We start from the raw sequence: 19,839 nt of genomic DNA on the forward strand, positions 1-19,839 counted from the left end.
CTGGGACGATTGTGATATTATAGTATTTATAATAAACAAGCAAGTAAGATAGTGAGATTGATTACACCTCATGGAAAGATCCAAACATATTGGTTGACCGGCTAAGACTTCTACATGGCTCGCTTTGTGCAGGAAACTATTCGTGCATCAAAGAAATATCCTTCATACTCAAAGAACTGAGGAAATCTGGCTACATACAATAATGACTTGTTTTACTTGCATTTGTATAATGATGAGAAATAAATTAAATATTGAAAGTAAAAATTTAATGTTTTCATTTCTTGTATTCTGATTTCTAACTAACACTTAGTTCTCGTAACTTGTGCTTCCAAATGTGCGGCCTTTTTGTTGATGGTGCTTCCAACTGTGCTTCCTTTTTTATTGTGCTTACAAAAGTGCTGCCTTTTTGTTGATGGTGCTTCCAAATGTGCTGCCTTTTTTGATTGTGCTTCCAATTGTGCTGCCTTTTCGTTGATGGTGCTTCCAATTGTGCTGCCTTTTCGTTGAAGGTGCTTCCAAATGTGCTTCCAAAATGTGCTTCCTTATTGTTGATGATGCTTCCAAATGCGCTGCCTTTTCGTTGATGGCGCTTCCGAATGTGCTTCCTTTTTGTTGATGGTGCTTCCAAAATGTGCTACCTTTTTTGATTGTGCTTCCAAAATGAGCTGCCTTATCGCTGATGGTGTTTCCAAATGTGCTTTCTTTTCGTTGATGGTGCTTCCTTTTTGTTGATTGTGCGTAGTAAAATATGTAGTGACTGAATATTTACTAGTTCAAAACCTCTTGGTTTTACTAAAATATTTTTCAAGATCACTTGGTCCTTTAGTATGTATAAAAAATTTCACGATGATGGTCTAATTGACTGTAATTAGCTAACGACGAAGGTCATGAGGACCGGAAATGACTAGCCTATACTTATGATATTGTCATGACTCGGTCTCATGGTCCGGAGACACTTGGTCTGTATGTGTGGCTTTGTACATGAACGATTTATAGGTTATTCAGATTATCAAAAAATTAGACTTTCATGTAAGGCATAGCGGCACTGTATTTAATTCGTTGGTCAGGTATATTGTCTTGAGTTGTTTTTCGTAGAGTGAATGTTTAATAAATTCCACAAAAGGTAATGAAAAAAAATTAAATATATTTAATATTTAGTTACACCTGTCACTGGTCAAGAATCGAACCGAGAACAGGAATCCATCGATTCAATATGTAAATTAATAAGTGATTTATTTAATGAATTTTGTATTTTTTTCCCGAATTTCTAGCTAAATAATTACATGATTCCAAGATGATACCCAAATTTCAATATGGCGGGCACCTCAGTAATAATAAATGATTACTGCACTCTAGCAGATTAGAATAAAACTAGCATGATGGTAATTATTGTAAGATGAGTACACACACACAAGATGGTGTCCTCTAGCAGACGAAAACAAGATGTTGGCCTCCAGTGGACGAAGACAATGAGGCGGACATGGTGTCATATGAGTTGACGATATAGGTACATACCTTGGTATTGGTGGTGTGAGGTCAGTCTGTATGTGGCTTTTGTGGAGGAAGGATCTGTTTTTTTATTTTTTGCTCTTACCGGTTTCGAACTAAGGATGGGAATCGATCTAATCAATCAGTATTCTAAAAAGTAAATTTTTTGCTGAATTTTGAACTTTTTTTCATTAAAATCGGATAATAAATAAAGATTTTCAAGATGGCGCCTTTCACGATCATTGATACAAGTGGTGACATTGTAATGCCTACAGACATAAGGACGGGGTGGAACGCCATAGCATGGCAAGGATTGCGAACGGGTATTTGTAACACAACAATTTTTAAACAATAATAAAGGTTTAATAAAACTTAACAAAAATAAATAACAAGGTGATCATTACGTAACAAGAGTTTAACACACACAGCAAAAGTGAACGAGCCATTATCAAGGCTACAAAAGGTTATATTTTACACCGGCGCAACGTAGTACAAAACATGCGTGGTCCCGTTAAGGGGCATTGAAGACGCATTGAAACTGCCAAATTACAAGATTGCCAAAATGCAGGGAAAACCCACTGCCTTATGCGCATTACGTGCGTTACAAAAGTAAGTTACATTATCTTAAAATGAAAATTTACGATACGTTTTACGTACGTCGACGGCTCAGGGGAGAACAGTTACAAACCAATGAAGTTAAATTAAAACAAGTTACATGAAATCCAAAAGAAATTTTCCAGGTGGCGATCGAAAGGGAATTTAGACAAAACACACAAAATTCAACAAACATTTACATTATGGCAAGGGCCACCGCCTTACTACAACTTACATTTTCTTTCCCCCGAGGTCGCGCACGTCGTACAAAGTTAAAGTCTAACTGACTGACTACATGCTGGCTAACAATTACTCGAGCTCTCAAAAGAGACTAAACGAGATCAGACGAGCTAGTTGATACAAGTAGAACTAGAAGAACAAGCCCGAATAAATCGAAAACGTCTGCTTTTATAACATATGTGCCGCGCAGCGCGCATGCGCCGAACGGAGGAGGAGAGGGGAGGCGAGAAGCAAGCAGGCATACACTAGGAGGGGGAAGGAAGGAGGGGACGACGAGCCGCCGCCCGCGCAGACGCGCGGTGTTTGAAAGAAGCGGCGATCCTAACGCTTCAACATAATTCAAAACGACGGGAGTGGTGTAAGATGTTTTTATTACTTTTTATTGAGAATTTTTTAAATTTATTAATAAATTACTGGTTTACTCTCGCCGGAAATCGAACCGAGGACCGAAATCTTTTCAATAACCAAACATTTGAAGTGGGCAATATTTAAATTATTATTTGGAATTTTTCTCGAATCTCTAGCATTATAATTACGTTTTTTCAAGATGGCGGCCATAACGAAAAGTGCAACGGTATTTTTAAAGATTATTATCATTTAATTCGATTGATTAATTTTTTTAATGATTTTTAAACATTTTTCCTATTTTCTAACATAAAAATTACGGATTTTCAAGATGGCGAACATGACATCATACTACCTGATGATATATATGCATGGTAAAAAGTGGTGGGGGTCAGTCTGCCGGCAGCCACTGTGAGGGAAGGATCGGTCGCCATTTTTATTTTTTTTCCCTCACCGGGTTCGAACCAAGGACTCCGAGCTCTGTTTCGCAAATTTTTGTTTCTTTAATATTTATATTACAATTTTATTAATTGAATTTTTTTATAAATTTTAATTTTTTTTATTAAAATCGAATAATAAATAAAGATTTTCAAGATGGCAGCCGTAACGGAAATTGCAACGGTGACATCATAATCCAAGATTGCGGTCATGATATCCTTATTCCTAAAAATGGCTTATTGGAGGCTGTAGACATGGATGCTTAAGCAGTTTTTAGGATTTTGAGTTCTTTCTAAGGCAAAACGACTTTTGAAGTTTTTAGAAATCCTAATTTTTGAATTGTGGAATATTTGAGATTTTTTGGCGGGATTTTTTTCCAAAAAAAGATGGACATTTTGGCGAATTTTGAGGAATTTTGGGTAAATTTTGGCTAAAGTTAGGAAAATTTTGCTAATTTGAAGGTCAAGGTCACGACCATCCAAGATGGCCGCCGTGACGTCACAATCCAAGATGGCGGAGCGACAATCACATTCCACAGCCAGAAGCCAGTTTCCGGACATACTATTACACACTACTTTTAAGTAATTTAACAATGCGTGCTTAATTTAAAATACGGCTCCTGATTGGTTGAGAACTAATGATAGTTACATTATTTAAAAAAAAAAAAACACTTCAATTCCGCGCGCAACAATAGCGCGGAACACAAAATTTCTCATTAAATTTAAAACAAATATATGTAGTAATAAAATTTTATATTAATAAACACGGTGTCAAGTTAGCAATTTACCTTTTAAATTTCAATTGCTCTTAGAGGGGTCATTGCAATTGCCAGTTCTCAAACGTTTTGTTTTAGTAATAGAGTTTCAATTACGTAGATATAGCCTACATATCCAATTCCAAAGAGTTATCAAATAATAAAATATATACATGGAACGAAGAAATATAAATAATTAAAATAAGTTATTGACTTAATCTGGGCTGGAAATATACATAGTTGCAGTACAGCTAAAATCTTAATTTTTTTTCAAATACTTAAGATACTGATTGAAATCAAATGAAATGTGGTTATGTTTTTTACTACGCTTATTCAATTTCTATAATAAAATAATATTTCTGTCAAAATCAGCAATCTAAATTGAACCCGTATAGAATCCTACATATTAATTTTATTATTCATTATAGCCCGAAATGAAATTAATATTTTTTTTACTTTCATTATAACGCCCCCGCAATCCCGTTCATGGATGGAATTTCGTAAAATTCGTATTCAGTTGAACTCAAGATGACAAAAATAATAATTTCGCCAAATTAAAAATATGTAGGAGCTATAGATTGAAAGTTAATTTTTTTTAACGGCCATTTGTGGGTGGAATTTCATAAAATTTGTGACGAAATAAATCAAAGGAAAGAACTGAAATGTGTGGAAATGTTATCTACTTGAACATATTAATGTGAAATAGCCGAAAGAATCTTAAACGATACAAATGGAAATGAAATAAATCCACATATACCGAAATGAGTCGGAAACCTAATATAACAAATAAAATCACTTAATACAATACAAATTGAATTATTTGTACCAAAATGTAATGAAATAAATAAAATGAAGTAAAATTACATCTAAAAGCATCAAAAGAACCCAATTATAACGAAATGAGTGTACTTTAATAGAAACGGATTTCAATGATTAAATGCATGAAATGCAACGAAATAAATCAACATGCCAAAAAGAATATTCTGTCCATGTTTTATACCTATATGAGCTAACGTTTGAAAATGTGGATTTTTGTTTTCATTAACGCCTTCGCAACCCCTTTGCGGGTGGAATTTCGTAAAATCCGTTCTTGGCTGACCTCTACTCGGCGAAAGGAACATTCCTACCAAATTTCAAGTCTCTAGGCCTTATGGTTCCAGAGATATCGTGATGAGTCAGTACATAGGTGGAAATTTTATAGATATATAATGCAATATTTTACTTACTTAACCGTCGGTTGTCAGGGAATTGTGATTTTCGGTCACTAGATTGCATTTCATTTCAACTAGTGACCTGAAGTTAAAACATTAACTAGAATCACAAGACTTTGTATGCTACTTATTTATTCAAATTCTTTTTAAAATAATGGACATAATTTACTCATGTCGTTCGAGTATTAGGACTGTGTGGTCGCGTTTTAACTTATGGTAGTTTTCCGTCGCCCCCAGACGGAATTCTTCGATTATGGTAGTCTTCCAGTATGGCAGTCTTCCGTCGCCCCACCTCCCCCGTCAAAACAGAAGGAAAAGTATCATATTTTTATTTTTACAGATCGCGGCTATAAGTGTACATTGCTGCTTCCTATAACCCATTTTAGGAAACATTTGTTTTTAATATGTTTAATGTGTTTTTAATTTTTTAATGTGTTTTCTATTACTATTTACATTGAATATAATCAAGTCAAAGTCAAAGTCCAACTATATGCACCTACTGAGCTGATGCAGGTATAGGCAGAGATCTCGCTCGGTGCTGTAAACGCAGGTAACTGAAGGCTTCCGGCCGCCGCCGTTTCCTCATATGCTCGGCCGGGAGCGTGTGACAGCGATACCAGGAACTATTATGTTCCCATAACTCGCTATGTGGGACATCAATCAAGAATGCGACCCCGTCACTTTGTTCGAATCACTGGAAACGACGGCGGGGCGCGAAGTGTGCGAATTTAAGATTACGTTGTATCACGGTCCAGTAGGAAGTAGAAAAGCTGTCGCAAGTTGCTTGGCTTTAATTTAATTAGTGTAGATGTCAGGCGGGGGGAGGTCACCCTTTCCCCTCAGTTAGTTGGCTAACTGATGCATGTTAGTGTCGTGATGTTGGTATTTAGAGGCTTGTTTGGTATTCTGTGTCAATGTGGCCTAGTTAAACTCGTTGTGTGTGTAGTGTAAACCGGGTTATCAGGGTCTGTATTTATACCCTAAATTTAGTGTGAGGGGGTAGGGGTGGGAATATTGGTAAAGAGTGGGGGAGGGGAGGGGTGACAATTTCTTGGAAGGTTGGGAGGGCGGTAGTTGTGGTGAGGGTTTCTTGCGAGAGAATTAAACAAATAATTTTAGAGAAAAGGGGGGGGCTGTAATTACAAGACAAAAAAATTAGTGGGGGGGGGGGGGGCGGTTGGTAAGAGGTGGAGGAAGAAATTTCCATGAAAAATTTTTTTTAAACTTTTTGGGGAGGGGTGGGGGTGGAATGGGGGGAGGGGTGGGAGGAGTAGTTCATATATGCAATTGGCAAAATGGTGGGGGGTCAGTCGGTCAGTCTGCCAGCAGCCGACATGAGGGAAGGATCGGTTGCCATTTTTATTTTTAAGCCCTCACCGTGTTCGAATCGAGGATTTCGAGGTATATGTTGTAAGTGCATTTTTAAAATATTTTTACTAATATTTAATTAACTATTTTTTTCCATTAAAATCGGATAGTAAATAAATATTTTCAAGATGGCAGCCGTAACGGAAATTGAACCGGTGATGTCATAATTCAATATGGTGGGATTCAAAATGGCGGCGATGACGCCATTCAGAATGGCGGATCCATGATGACCACCGGGGTCAAGGTCAAGGTCATCCAAGATGGTGGCCGTGACGTCAGAGCAATCGGTCATTGACCCCATCCACAATCCACCGCCTGGTGCCTGTGCCAGTACCGGCTATCCTACGTTACTAATTACACTTGTGGTTTGGTCTCAAGGGAGGCTACATATTGCATTTAAAAATCATTTCCTAGAACAATATCTCGTCACTATTTCTTTACTTGTTTTGTGTGTGATACAAAGCGAATGTACTGAGTAGCACAAAGAGCTACATGTTCATACAACCTTTGAATATATATATATATATATATATATATATATATATATATATATATATATATATATATTCAAAGATACAACCGAATGAGACCTCGAACATTCGAAGAATCAATACTACGAAAAAAATGGCAAGGCAGAGCAGAAAAGGATGAAGTTCTAAGAAGAGGTAAATTGGAGTGGCCCACGGGAGAGAGAGAGAGAGAGAGAGAGAGAGAGAGAGAGAGAGAGAGAGAGAGAGAGAGAGAGAGAGAGAAAGACAGAGACAGACAGAGAGAGACAGAGAGACAGAGAGAGACAGAGAGAGAGACTTAGATACGTTTTTAACAGTTTTAATATATTTAATTTCTGTTAAAAACGTATTATTTTATTGTAAAATGGAAAAATGTAATGTTTCTTCTGATAATAAATAAAAAGCAGAATAGATAATTTTACTTGCTAGAATTTTTGAAAATTTTTATTTTATTCAAAATAACACCTGTTTAAACATATTTAATTTATTTAATTAAAACAAAATTTTAATTTAGTTTTATTTAGCAAAAAATATTAAAATGAAAATGTAAAAAAAAAATACCAGCAAGTATCGAACCCGAGCCCGCAGAGCTCGCGGACATTACCACCACACCACGCCGTGGACTCAACAATTGAAGAAAAAATATCTGTTAAATGGTGGTATCTTTGTTAGATTAAAACTTTAACTAGAAATTGCGGCAAAATTTCAGGTTTTTGCCATGTTATTAAACCCTACAAGACTTCCAAATAAATTAAAAACCCTTAACTTTACCCAACGTTTGAAACGCAAGTTTTTTTAATATACGTCTACTTTTGTATGATACTCCCATTTAATCCAATGTCAATGAAGGAGACACCTACTACTAGCGCCGTTAGTGCGGAGGCCGCCGCGAGCGTCACTAAGACGACGGAGAATGAAGGTAATTTGCCAGACGTATGTATATGACCGTGGCTTTTGTTAATGCAGCATCCAACAGGTGGCGTGGTGCTGCAGAGAGACGGGAAGGAGACCACGCCAGGGCCACGCTAGCAACAAGATGGCGGGCGACACTTGCGCCCGAGGGAGCAGGAAAGCAAATTACTCAGCACAGCAGTGGGTTCGTAGAACAACTGGTTGCAGAGAGGGAAGGGCGGGAGAGCTACCCCGGCTGCGTTAAAGCACGGTGGACGCATCGAAACGCTAGGCCGGAGTCTTATCAGGCGTGCCTAATGTTACCCGAGGAGGGAGTGCGTCGTTTGCCCTACAGGCGTTTGCCCTAAACGCATTTTCGAAGCATATTCTCGCATTCCTCATTCCAAACAGGCGTTTGCCCTAAAAGCATTTGCCCTAAAGGCGTTTGTCCTAAAGTCGTTTGCCCTACAGGCATTTGCTCTACAGGCGTTTGCCCTACAGGCGTTTGCCCTAAAGGCGTTTGCACAAGATGTTTGATAATCCCATTCGGACCAAGCACCGGCATTTGCCCTAAAGGCGTTTGCCCTAAAAGAAGTTTTTCGACAGTCGTTTGCCCTACAGGCGTTTGCCCTACAGGCGTTTGCCCTAAAAGTTTGCGAATTTTCAATAATCCGAAAATGAATGCTTGCCGGCGTTTGCCCTACAGTCGTTTGCCCTAAAGGCATTTGCCCTAAAAGCGTTTGCCCTACAGGCGTTTGCCCTACGAACCTTTTCGAAGATAGATGTCCTTACGTGTGTCGCCCCTGTTGACAAATGTTGGAACCATTCTCCAAATGAGTACAAAGTACAAAATTCACAAATTAGATGGCAGCACATACGGTTTGCTATCCCAACGTTGAAGTCTAAGAATGCAGCTGGTAATTGAACCTTACAACAGATGAATCTCAGTGACTGGATTGTATTTTTTAAATAATTTTTAACAAAGAGGTTGATGATGTAATATTTTCCAAGGTGGGGGGCGGGGGGTTAACTAGCGAACGAATTAACTTAATTTAATATTGCTGCTATATATAAAAACAAGCGTTAACAAAAGGAGCTTACAAAATTTTATTATCCTTGCCTGCTGGAATTTTCACTTAAAGTCGTCCTAAAAACGATGACCCTAAAATAATTTAAGGCAGAAGATTATACATATGCATTTATAAAAACATTTTCAGTGTTTAAAAGTTAGTGTTAAAATAGCCTCCGAGACCTTCATGCCTATTTTCAATTTTTATATAACATGTGCCCAACTGAATCTGTCGTTTTATTAATATGTTTGTAGAGTGCGGTGAAAATACTTCCATCGAGAGTGTGCATATTTTGCTAATTCGCCCAGACCATCTATAGCTTAACCCCTAATAAGTTTTATGGGAACAAGTGAAGAATAATAAAAGACTGATTTTATGTGTGACAGCCAATGAAATGTACAACATTTCAAAATGCATTTAATCATATCATTTATATTGCCACAATATTTGAATGAATGTCATAGGTATGAGTGTAAACTAGGAACAATTTTGATATGTCGTGGAATGTACAATAATGAATTACGTAAAAGTATAATACACAAAGAAAGATCATTAAATATAACTCTGTTTCAGATGCTAATGAATCAGCAAAAATAGTGTAATTTTAGTTAATATATTTTCAAAACAATTTAGTTTCAAAATTGCTTCGATCTTGTTTTTGAACACTGAATCAACTTCTCTATATTTTTTGCAAGTGAAGATTAGAAAATAAAATTTAAAAAAATAATTCACCGAATTACATAATTTTCAAAATAAACCGTTGCAATTATATTTAGTTAATTACATATTTGTCACATGCCCACAAACAGTCTTACGACTTTAACATATTTATTATTTGGTTAAATGTACGCAATAGGTTTATCCAACCCGACTTGCTTGCCTTGGTTGGCAAATATGTTGGCTGTTTTCTCTGTTAGAACTCTGGGTATCGTGTGTATTGAGTAATGAATTCTTTCTTCACTTCTGCTAATGAAATTTATATACCCACTTTTATACCCATGGGTATAATAGAATATAAAGCATAAATTGGGCGTCGTGCGGGGCGGGCTTACAGGACAGCAAACCATAACAAAAACTGTTAGCATAACAATCATGTATCAAAAATAGTATTAGTTGTGCAAGCGCAGTTCATCTCCACAAATTAAGTTTGTACGTGACTATAATTTTATTTTCTCCTGAGATCGTTTTTAGGTAGATTTCGCAGAGCGACTTACAGAAAATTTCACGATTTTTTCTCCTATCTAGGTCCTATGAATTTCAGAATTTCTAATTGAGGTAAATATGAATGTCTAATGTATTGTTGGATTGGATTTATATCCCATACATATTGTTGAGCCAACAATTAATTTGCAATTTATTGTTACATTCGATATTCTAGAAATATTCATAAGATTTTACATAGTTATTGAAACTTCTGGAATTTTTCAGATAGTTTTTTTTATATTGGTAGGCCGCACGGCGAAATCTACCTTTCTGACTGGCTGCCATCGGGGATTTTTCATTTATAATATGGGATATATGATTTGACACTATTATGCACACAGACGCTTCATATCTAAAACAATCTTGTTCAAACGAAAGGTTTTTAATTTTTTAATAAGACATTGTTTTTGTGACAGATATCTCAAAGAAAACAAAACCAGTAATTCGACAGAATTCTATACGAGCCTCGTTGCCAAATTTAATGGACGCAAAATAATAAATTACCTACACACAGACACAGCGAGGCTCTTTTCAGCGTAAATGTTACATGGCAGGACAAGATTCAAGAATAGTTTAGCTTGGGAGAAAAGTCCTTTCAAAAAAATGTCAGGTAGGAGCCCTGGTTCAATACACAAGAAAGTCATTCGTAAAAAGATTCGACATGGCACAACTCGGCGTAAACTGGCTTACCAAGGAGATAGTCGGTTGAAACTAAAACGGCGTGATCTCCAATCGACTAAACAAAATGTTGACTATGGATCCTCATCAGGGCAAGTTACTATTGTACAAGGGTGTGATCTTCCTGAAAATGAACTATTAAGTAAGTGTGAACATTACATCGCGTCACTGCAAGTCAGTTTGGAAGAAGGAAGGAATATTGTGGAACAAACAAATATGCATACAATCCCGCAAGGAAAGTCGTTCTGTGTGCGGTGGGCTAAAGTCACATTATTATTATTATTGAGAAATACCATTACGTATCTTCATTATTTCATTTTGGAAATATAAGTGGAATCCACTATGGAAATATGGGAAATATTATGAATGTATTTAAATATATATTATATTACGGATATAGCCTATTTTAAGAATCATGCCAACCAATTACTATTATCGGCCAACTCTTATAACTGAACGTCAAAATGATCTAACACAAACATTACAAACTAAATGCAAATTATGGAAAACCCAGAACAAAACGAACTAGAATACTTCTTCATTGTGTACTTCAGCTGTATGTTGTGTATACATTCCAGAATAAAATAGTATGAACAATGTGTAGGAGTTTAACCGCATTAGTACTATTATGCTAATTAAGAAAATGTTTAACAGCTAGTATTCGCATTATTTACCTATATGATCGTAATATTTTAAGTAATCATAGCGTAATGCGCGTCTGACAGCTGAAATTGAAATAAGCAAAGCCCCGGAAAAAAAAATTGAACCTTTTTCCAGCGATATTTTTGTTAAATCGCCAATACTGTTTTTTTATTATACGATTTCTTTTTTTGGTCGAAGACCTTACATCATCTAATGTTCCGAAATATTTTACAGAAAATATATTCGATAACATTGAACTTAGTGCAGGGAACCATCTGTTGGTGAATCTAGGAAGTTCATACCACATGAATTCCCACCAAATCTTATATAGGCTTACATAGGTGCCATCTAGCGACGGTTTTGTAAACTTTGCATTTAGAGGGAAAACATTTATTTAGGTACTGCCACCTGCGGAGGAAATATAAACTACGAGAACACTGTTTGAATGGATACATAATTGAAAAAACCTACATTACCCAAAATAACCTAAGCTTCGTTTACCCTAAAGTCATTTGCCCTACAGGCGTTAGCCCTAAAGGCATTTGCCCTACAGGCGTTTGCCCTACAGGCGTTTTCCCTACAGGCATTTGCCCTAAAGGCGTTTGCACAAAATGTTTGATAATCCCATTCGGACCAAGCTCCGGCATTTGCCCTAAAGGCGTTTGCCCTAAAATAAGTTTTTCGACAGTCGTTTTCCCTACAGGCGTCTGCCCTACAGGCGTCTGCCCTAAAAGTTGGTGTGGTTTCGTTAATCCAAAACAAAAGTGCTTGCCGGCGTTTACCCTACAGTCGTTTGCACTAAACGGCATTTGCCCTAAAGTCGTTTGCCCTACAGGCATTTGCCCTACGTTTAGGGCAAACGCCTGTAGGGCAAACGATGTGTACCCTGCACGTCAAACTCTTGAATAAATGAAAAGGTTAAAACTGTGCCGAGAAGTCGCTGATTTGCGGCACAGGAGATAAGAATTGATAGCAAAAAATTAAATATTTTTGATATAGTAAATTCCTTGCTGACGTGTTGTTAACATATTTGTTTGATAATAATCACTATAAAGACATTTTGCGATTTTTCCTATTGAACTTCTAGCATTTGCTTTTATATAGCTACGGTTTTTATTTGCTAATTAATTGCTAAGTAGAGTTTAGAACAGACACCCACTCCCTTAGACTAACACCTCCGTGGGACTAACTAGCTATTTGTTTTCATCGCCCATTACTGCCAACTGTTGGAGTAGTAACACGCACGTTGTCTTCGTTCGGGAAGTCTTATAATGTGTTTTTGTTCGTTCTTACTTAGCGTCATTCGTCCGTGATAATTCCCCTTGTATTTGTAACGGCCATACGAAAAACTTAAGATTAGAAATTATTTCAAAAATTTAGGTAGCCTACGACCTCCCAACACATTTACCTATACAGATAACTTCTGTTCATAATATTTTTCATAAACGTAACATAAACTTACTGAAACCTTAAAATGTTTCTGGAGTGTAACAGAAATATGTAGGACAATTTATGTTTGTTGAGTGTTTTCGTCCAGGTCCGCTGGCCCACCAAGGTAAGAAGCTCTACAAGGTGTGACACCTTGTTTGATGACGTAAATTATGTGGTTTATATTACTAACGGAGGCAACAGATTTTCGTGAGTTGTTTCCAGACTTTTTAGGGTAAGTCTGTCTCTTATTAAAATTGGATACGTTTGAGTTGGTGAAATAGCCTGTATCTTAGATTTGGTATATAATAAACTATTAAAAAAATTATAAGTTCATCATTGCATGATGATAAGTACCTACATGTGTTCTGTCGTATCAAAGATTGAATGACAGGTAATTTCTCACATGAGATGAATAGAAAAAAAAATTGAATTGAATTTTTCTGTAGATATGACAAATTAACTACAGGTAAATGTAATTAATTAAAAAATAACCACTGCAATATTATTTATGTCGTGATGTAACCAGGATATATATTCTAAAGTTTATCATTAGTCATTACAAATATTAAGTCATCACGACATCGATACAAGTCGATTGTCAGATGACTCGATAGATTTTAACGATGTACTTAGATCTAGCCCCTGCGTGGTAGGCTTCGCTACAGTCGCTTGGGCATGTTTGGATTATTATATTTCTTCTTCTCTCTTGTGCCTCCTCGTGGGTGATGTTAACTTCACAGTAGAAACATTACCGTACAAAAAATACAAATTATATCCTACTTATTTAATATAAATAAAATTCTTTATTCGTTTCGATGGTTTCATGCACTCACGTTCATAAACCATGGCTTTTAATTATTTTCTACATGGTGACGTCACGAGAAAACTGAGAGCATGAAAAGAATGATCGATAAGTAACATTACAGCATATATTAACAATTTACTTAAAATAAGCCCTCGGTTTTTAAAAAGCTTAGCTGTAAAATAAATATATATATAATTATTTTGTAGGAAATAACTAACAGGATAAACGGAATGGTAATGAGTTACTGCGCTTTCTCTACTTCAGGAATAGTGTGGTCAAGGCCTTTGAAAACCAGTTTTGATTGATGTTAAAATGTTCCGACAAATCGTCACAAAAATTTCCCATATCGTTTCAAATGATTCTGGTGACCGGAACAGAATCATAATTTCAGTGCAAAAAAATTATTCATAAATATTATTACAGAATGATAATTAACAAAATAAAATTTTAAGTTACATTACACTTATAAAATGTTTTAATAAACATTTTTAATAAATACCGGCATAAAAAATTACAGTAAATTTAGTAAGATTTTTAATTATCATTAAATAAGTCAATTAAAGTATTATCTTAATACAATGAAAATATTCTAATTTTGAAATAAAAAAAACATACGCGTATTTGCATAACATTAAGTGCTACTGCTTCGTAAATTTTAAGCCAATGTATTTTACAGTGCATTTTGGCTTGATAGGCGTCGTGTCCGAACACGACGCAGAGCTCTGGGTGCGTGACTTCCACTGAGACTCGGGGTCCCCAACTGCGCGTCACTTAAACGTAGAATTCAAATAGCTTTATTAAAACCGATCAACCAAAAATTACCTCTTTACAATTTACGACCTGTACAAGGATAACTAATAATATGGCTCCTTTTGTTCTATGAATAAGGTGACAACAGTCATCTGGGCTCTCTACGCAGCAACTAGCTTAGCCTATTTTTGAACGAAACTGTTTTGGAACGCAACAGTTCGGTCCATAAGGCAGCCAGCAGTGTACTAACCCATGTTAATTTATTTACCGTTCACCAACACGACCACACGATGATACGCCTGAGCGAGTGTCGGCCTGAGTGTGCAATGCACATATGGGCTAACTACCCATGCATGTCCTGTGTTCTAGGGGTCTCGGAGCAGCTCGCACAGCTTTACACTACAGGCCACACCCGAGTTAAACTAGGTCACTTGACATTTCAGCACACTTACAAGCCTATAAAGCTCACCATCACAAGACCACATCACGCCAGTTAGCCAAGCTAACTGGTGGGGAGCTTCTCTACCCCGCCGACGACATCTACACGTAACTTTTCTAGCATTAGGTACACTACAAGCCAGCGCACACACAGGCCTGTGTGCCAAACTTATCCCACAAGACACGCACCCCGCCCGTTGATCCAAGTGATTCTAACAAAAGTGTGGGGTGCACCTGCTTTACAATGCACCAAGCGAGCTATAGAAACTTCGGTTTCTGGTCTCGCACACACTAAATGCCCCGGATGGCAGTATGATGAATCGGCGGAAATTATCTCTATAATTTTTTTATCTTTTAGGATCTTATTATTATTATTATTATTATTATTATTATTATTATATACCCAAATGTCATACATTCGATCCATGACATTTCCTTCCTGGATTTTCGCGTGTGTGTCTGTGGCGGATGACGTTAACCAAAGTTCACATAGCCAAAGGAAACTTTTAAGGTAATAACTGTTTAGTGAATTTTAACAAGATGGGCAGTATTTTATAAAATTTCTTGTCGAAAATCAGATCCAAAGACGGTGTTTATCGGAGCCGTTTCTTTATATAGTTTAACATTTCGCTCTACAAATCGAGTGTTTCGATAGTCGACGTAGCTGTTCCGGCAGCGATTCCTAGCGGTGGGTGTGGAAACTACGAGTAATTCGCGTCCAGAAATGTAGTTGAAAAGACAATTAACATATGTTTATCACGCGCGGCATTATTTTAGTGATGCAATTAAATTTAGTGTCAGAGTTTCGTATTATAAGTGTATTGCAACATGAGAACACCTCGTTACCGAGTTTAGATGTTACACATATCTGGAAAGTAATGAAAAACTTGTTCTTTTTTATCATTTTAAGGATTATGACAGTGTCTATCGTCTAATTTTCAGAATGTGACTGCGTTTAAATACATTATTTAATGGAATTCCTGAAGTTAATAATGACTGAATGCTACAAGTAATTAATCCTGTGGCGATTAGTATTTAATAGTTTTTCGAAACGATTACAACTGCAATAATATTAACAATAGTCAATAAAATATTATCTTTTTTAATCTTTTAGTGGGTAATTTATCTTTAACGACAATAATTTTTCAATGTTAAAGGATAACATTTTATTATAGTATGAAAACTCTTGAACTCAATAAGTCGTTTTTCTGTTCCCATTTCTCTCCATTGAAACGGATATTTGAAAATAATGTTTGTTTTTAAGTGAGTAAACAGCAGTAAGAAACATTTAATCCGCTGTAGTAATTTTCATTACACGCGTTCAGATATGTTAGATGGCATACAAAACAAAATATATAAAACTTTCTTTATTCATACGCTATAAGTAATAGGTTGAACACTCCCCTGGCTATGCTTGTTACGTCACAATCCCGAGTGGACTGCTCCATCAGTGCTGCTACAGAGACGGGGATATAGGGGAAAGGCACCTAAGAGTGCGCACCTAACAAACAATAGTCATATGTGACTACATTTTAAATTAACAATAAATGTTTGAGTCAAATTCGGTTTTATTAATCTATTATGCATTCATCTACATATGTTCAATTATGTGAAAACTGTTCATATTGTTATAAAACACACAAAAACAAATACATGCAAATGCGCACTCTTAGGTGAGCTAGCCCCTAAGAGTGCGCATTGTTTACCCTAAGAGTGCGCACTTAACACAGATCACAAGTAAATGTTACAGATCCTTCAAATGACGAACACTGCTCATGCCACCACTGTTGGCATTTAATACACTGTATCCAGTCTTCTGAGATTGGTTCAGTATATCTCTCATCACATCCTGGACAGAGTACATCACTTTCCACTGTCTTTGAAGTTTTACGCTTTTTCAATGGACCTGATGATTTTCCTTTCTTATTTGACTTCTGTGAATCTTGTGAACGTTTCTTTTCACTCTCCAGCAAAAGAGCATTTTTAAACGGCGAGCTTGTCATTACTTCCGATCGCCTGGCTTTCCTTTGTCTCTTGACTGTTGTGTCTGCTTTGGGAACAGGTACGATGCTGGCTGGAGAGATTCCCTTTCCCTCACTCTGATCTACCTTCATAGGACTATTATTTACAATGCAGGTGGAAGAGTTAATTTTCTTAACATTTTTCTCACTTGATACACCAGCTAGCATTTGGCAACCCAGATTAATTTCACTAGTCGACAACTCGACACCACTATCGATCGGCATATCATTCTCATCAGCGTTAGAAAACTCCAATCCAGCTACATGGACAATATTACTGGTCGACGGTATTTGGTCCAGCATTGTTTCATTATTCTCACTAGACACCAAACATTCCATATCAACTTGAAGATTTTCAATAGTTGATGGGGATGTGTCAAAGCTAGAAGGCATGATGGGGTTTTTCACAGTTTGTACAGAAGTATCTGGAGCAACAGGAACCACCTCGTTGCCACTGTCCATTGGCTCCTCTAGATTTGGCCTGTCAGTCACATGAGATGGGATGAAATCCTCGTCGCTGAACACATCAGGGTTATAAGGATAAATTCCTGTTGCACGAAATGAATTCTTTGCTTTCTCCATGGTGGCAACCTTCTCATATGAATTGCGGAACAAAAAACAAATGTCAGAATTGGAAATTGCACGGCCGGGGTGGTTGTGCATCCATTTCTCCGCTTCAATAGCAAACATTGATTTCAGAGGGCCGAAGAATCCTCGATCGAGAGGTTGCAGTTTGTGTGTAGCATGGGGAGGGAGTGAAAGAAGTGTGATATTGTGCTCTCGGCAAAAAAGAACAGCCTCAAGAGAATAGTGGGATGAGTGATTATCTAGAATTAGGAGTACTGGGTCATCCTCAGATGGTTTGACATAGGTCTTGAAATGTTTAAGCCAGACCAAAAACAGATCGGAATTAATGAAGCCACTATCAGATATCATGTGCAAAGAACCTTCAGGAGCATCTTTAAATAACTCTTGTTTCATTCTTTTCCTGGCGAAAATAATCGCAGGGGGCACATAGAAACCAACAGGATTCATGCAACAAACTACTGTCACAGTTTGTCCTCTCTCTGCTGAAGACACTTTGCTGACTGAACGTTTGCCTTTGGGAGAAAGTACTTTGGGAACTTTGTTTGGGACACACGAGATTCCACTTTCATCCATATTGAATATACGATGAGCATGAAATTTCTTTTCATCTGACACTTGTTTCAAGTTATGGAAAAACCGCTGACACTGTACTCTGTTAAATCCAATGGCACGGCCAAGACTGCATTTTTCGGGTGCTCGAAGGGACAAATTCTGCCTCTTGCAGAAATCTTGCACCCAGTGTCGCCCTGCTGCCTTTGTCACATTGTTGAACCTGTGTGGAATATTGTTTAGAGTCGCATACTCAAAAGCCAAACTCATCAGTTGCTTTCTCCCTATGCCATAGAATCGGCTGTCCAAATCCCTTATGTGGTCTGCTAGTTCTTGCTCTTGAGCCGGTGTAAAAACTCGTTTCAATCTTCCTAGTGACACTGGTATGGATCCCTGAAACAATCATCGAACTCAACTCAGGATAAGATATCAGGAATCTACTTACTAATGAAAATAAATGACAGCTAGGAAAGGCAAGGAAGGAAATATTAGTGGGTCAATCTACCCTAACAGCGCTTCAAAGAATGGAATGTTATGTAGATGAAACAGCAATGAAATGAGTAAGGAGACACACAAACAAGAACACAAAAATATCCATTAAACTGACACAGTACATTATTTTTCTTTACGACGAAATCGACTGAATTTAGCCTAAATCATTAATTCTGAGCTAGCGATGGCCAGTTTTCGAATAGTAATCGCTAAATAATAACTAAATATACAAACGACTGCTTTAATTATGCAGGCTTAACAAACCTTATTTTTGTATAATGGGAAATGAATTAACATTTTGTTAAGAAAGCCTAGATAACTGACAAGGAATTAAATTAATGCAAGTTTATTATATTTATAAAAATTCTAAAGTAGGTAATGATAAATTATCTCAAATTTTCTTTATTGTAACTTAGCAATTTTATGAAATATATATAAATTGTTGTGTATTTTTTACAAAAAATGTAATTAATAATTTTGTTTTGGAACATTATGTATGGGAAGTCAAGTAATTGCTATTGATTGGCCTATACTAGGTTGGTCTCAATTTGGCCGATTTCAATTCACTACTAATTCTAATGAAGACTCGTACTAAGAAACATGAATAAGTTCATGCATTTAAGTTACATTTATCAAAATAATACAATTATTGCTAATTAAATAGTACTTACTGCTTTTAGGCGTTTCCTTAGCGTAGATTCCTTTGTGCCCAGATCCTTTGCAACTTTTCGTTGACTTTCCCCATTTAGTATTCTGTTTCTTGCTTCATTTAAGATTTCTTCTGAAAATATTAACTTTCTTTCCGATTTTCTCTTATAAGAAGATGACATTCTGAAACAAATATAGGCCTATTTGATTAAAATTGTTCATTTTTGCATTAATATAAACTTGTCCCAAAGAGTACGCAAGGTGCTCCAAAGAGTGCGCGCGCACTCTTGTGGACAAACTTTGTGCGCACTCTTAGGGAATGAACACGAAGTATCTAAAAGAGTCGACAGATAGCAGCACATACCGTAAAAGCTAATATGGCTTTATCGACACGAATGCTGAAAACCAAAGCTGCTACGTAATATAAAGATAATGAACGCATCTCTGTTTACCTACTTGCTATAGCTTAAGTTACCCGATAAAAATATTACATGAAAACAACAACAAATGAACTCTCACCTTTCAAATCTACAAATAATCTTGTGCAGCTGCAAGTTTCACGCCACTCGTTTGTCACACAGTAACGAACAATCTGAGGCTATACACTTTTTTTTCAATGTTGCCAACTGTAAGAAAATAGCAATGCGTACTCTTAGGGGATGCGCACTCTTAGGTGCCTTTCCCCT

At 36.7% G+C, this 19,839-nt stretch overlaps 1 protein-coding gene across 1 annotated transcript; it reads right to left on the reverse strand.

Annotated features, from left to right (window-relative positions):
• Window positions 1-16,362: 16,362 nt before the first annotated feature.
• Window positions 16,363-19,825, reverse strand: LOC134537677 (uncharacterized). Its single transcript, XM_063378387.1, has 2 exons — window positions 19,177-19,825; window positions 16,363-18,406 (listed from the first exon to the last, which is right to left on the reverse strand). The coding sequence occupies exons 1-2, from the start codon at window positions 19,333-19,335 to the stop codon at window positions 16,577-16,579; spliced, it is 1,989 nt and encodes a 662-aa protein (XP_063234457.1). The 5' UTR covers window positions 19,336-19,825; the 3' UTR covers window positions 16,363-16,576.
• Between the last annotated feature and the right edge of the window lie 14 nt (window positions 19,826-19,839).

Source organism: Bacillus rossius, chromosome 1 (assembly GCF_032445375.1).
Source record: "Bacillus rossius redtenbacheri isolate Brsri chromosome 1, Brsri_v3, whole genome shotgun sequence".
NCBI lineage: Eukaryota > Metazoa > Arthropoda > Insecta > Phasmatodea > Bacillidae > Bacillus > Bacillus rossius.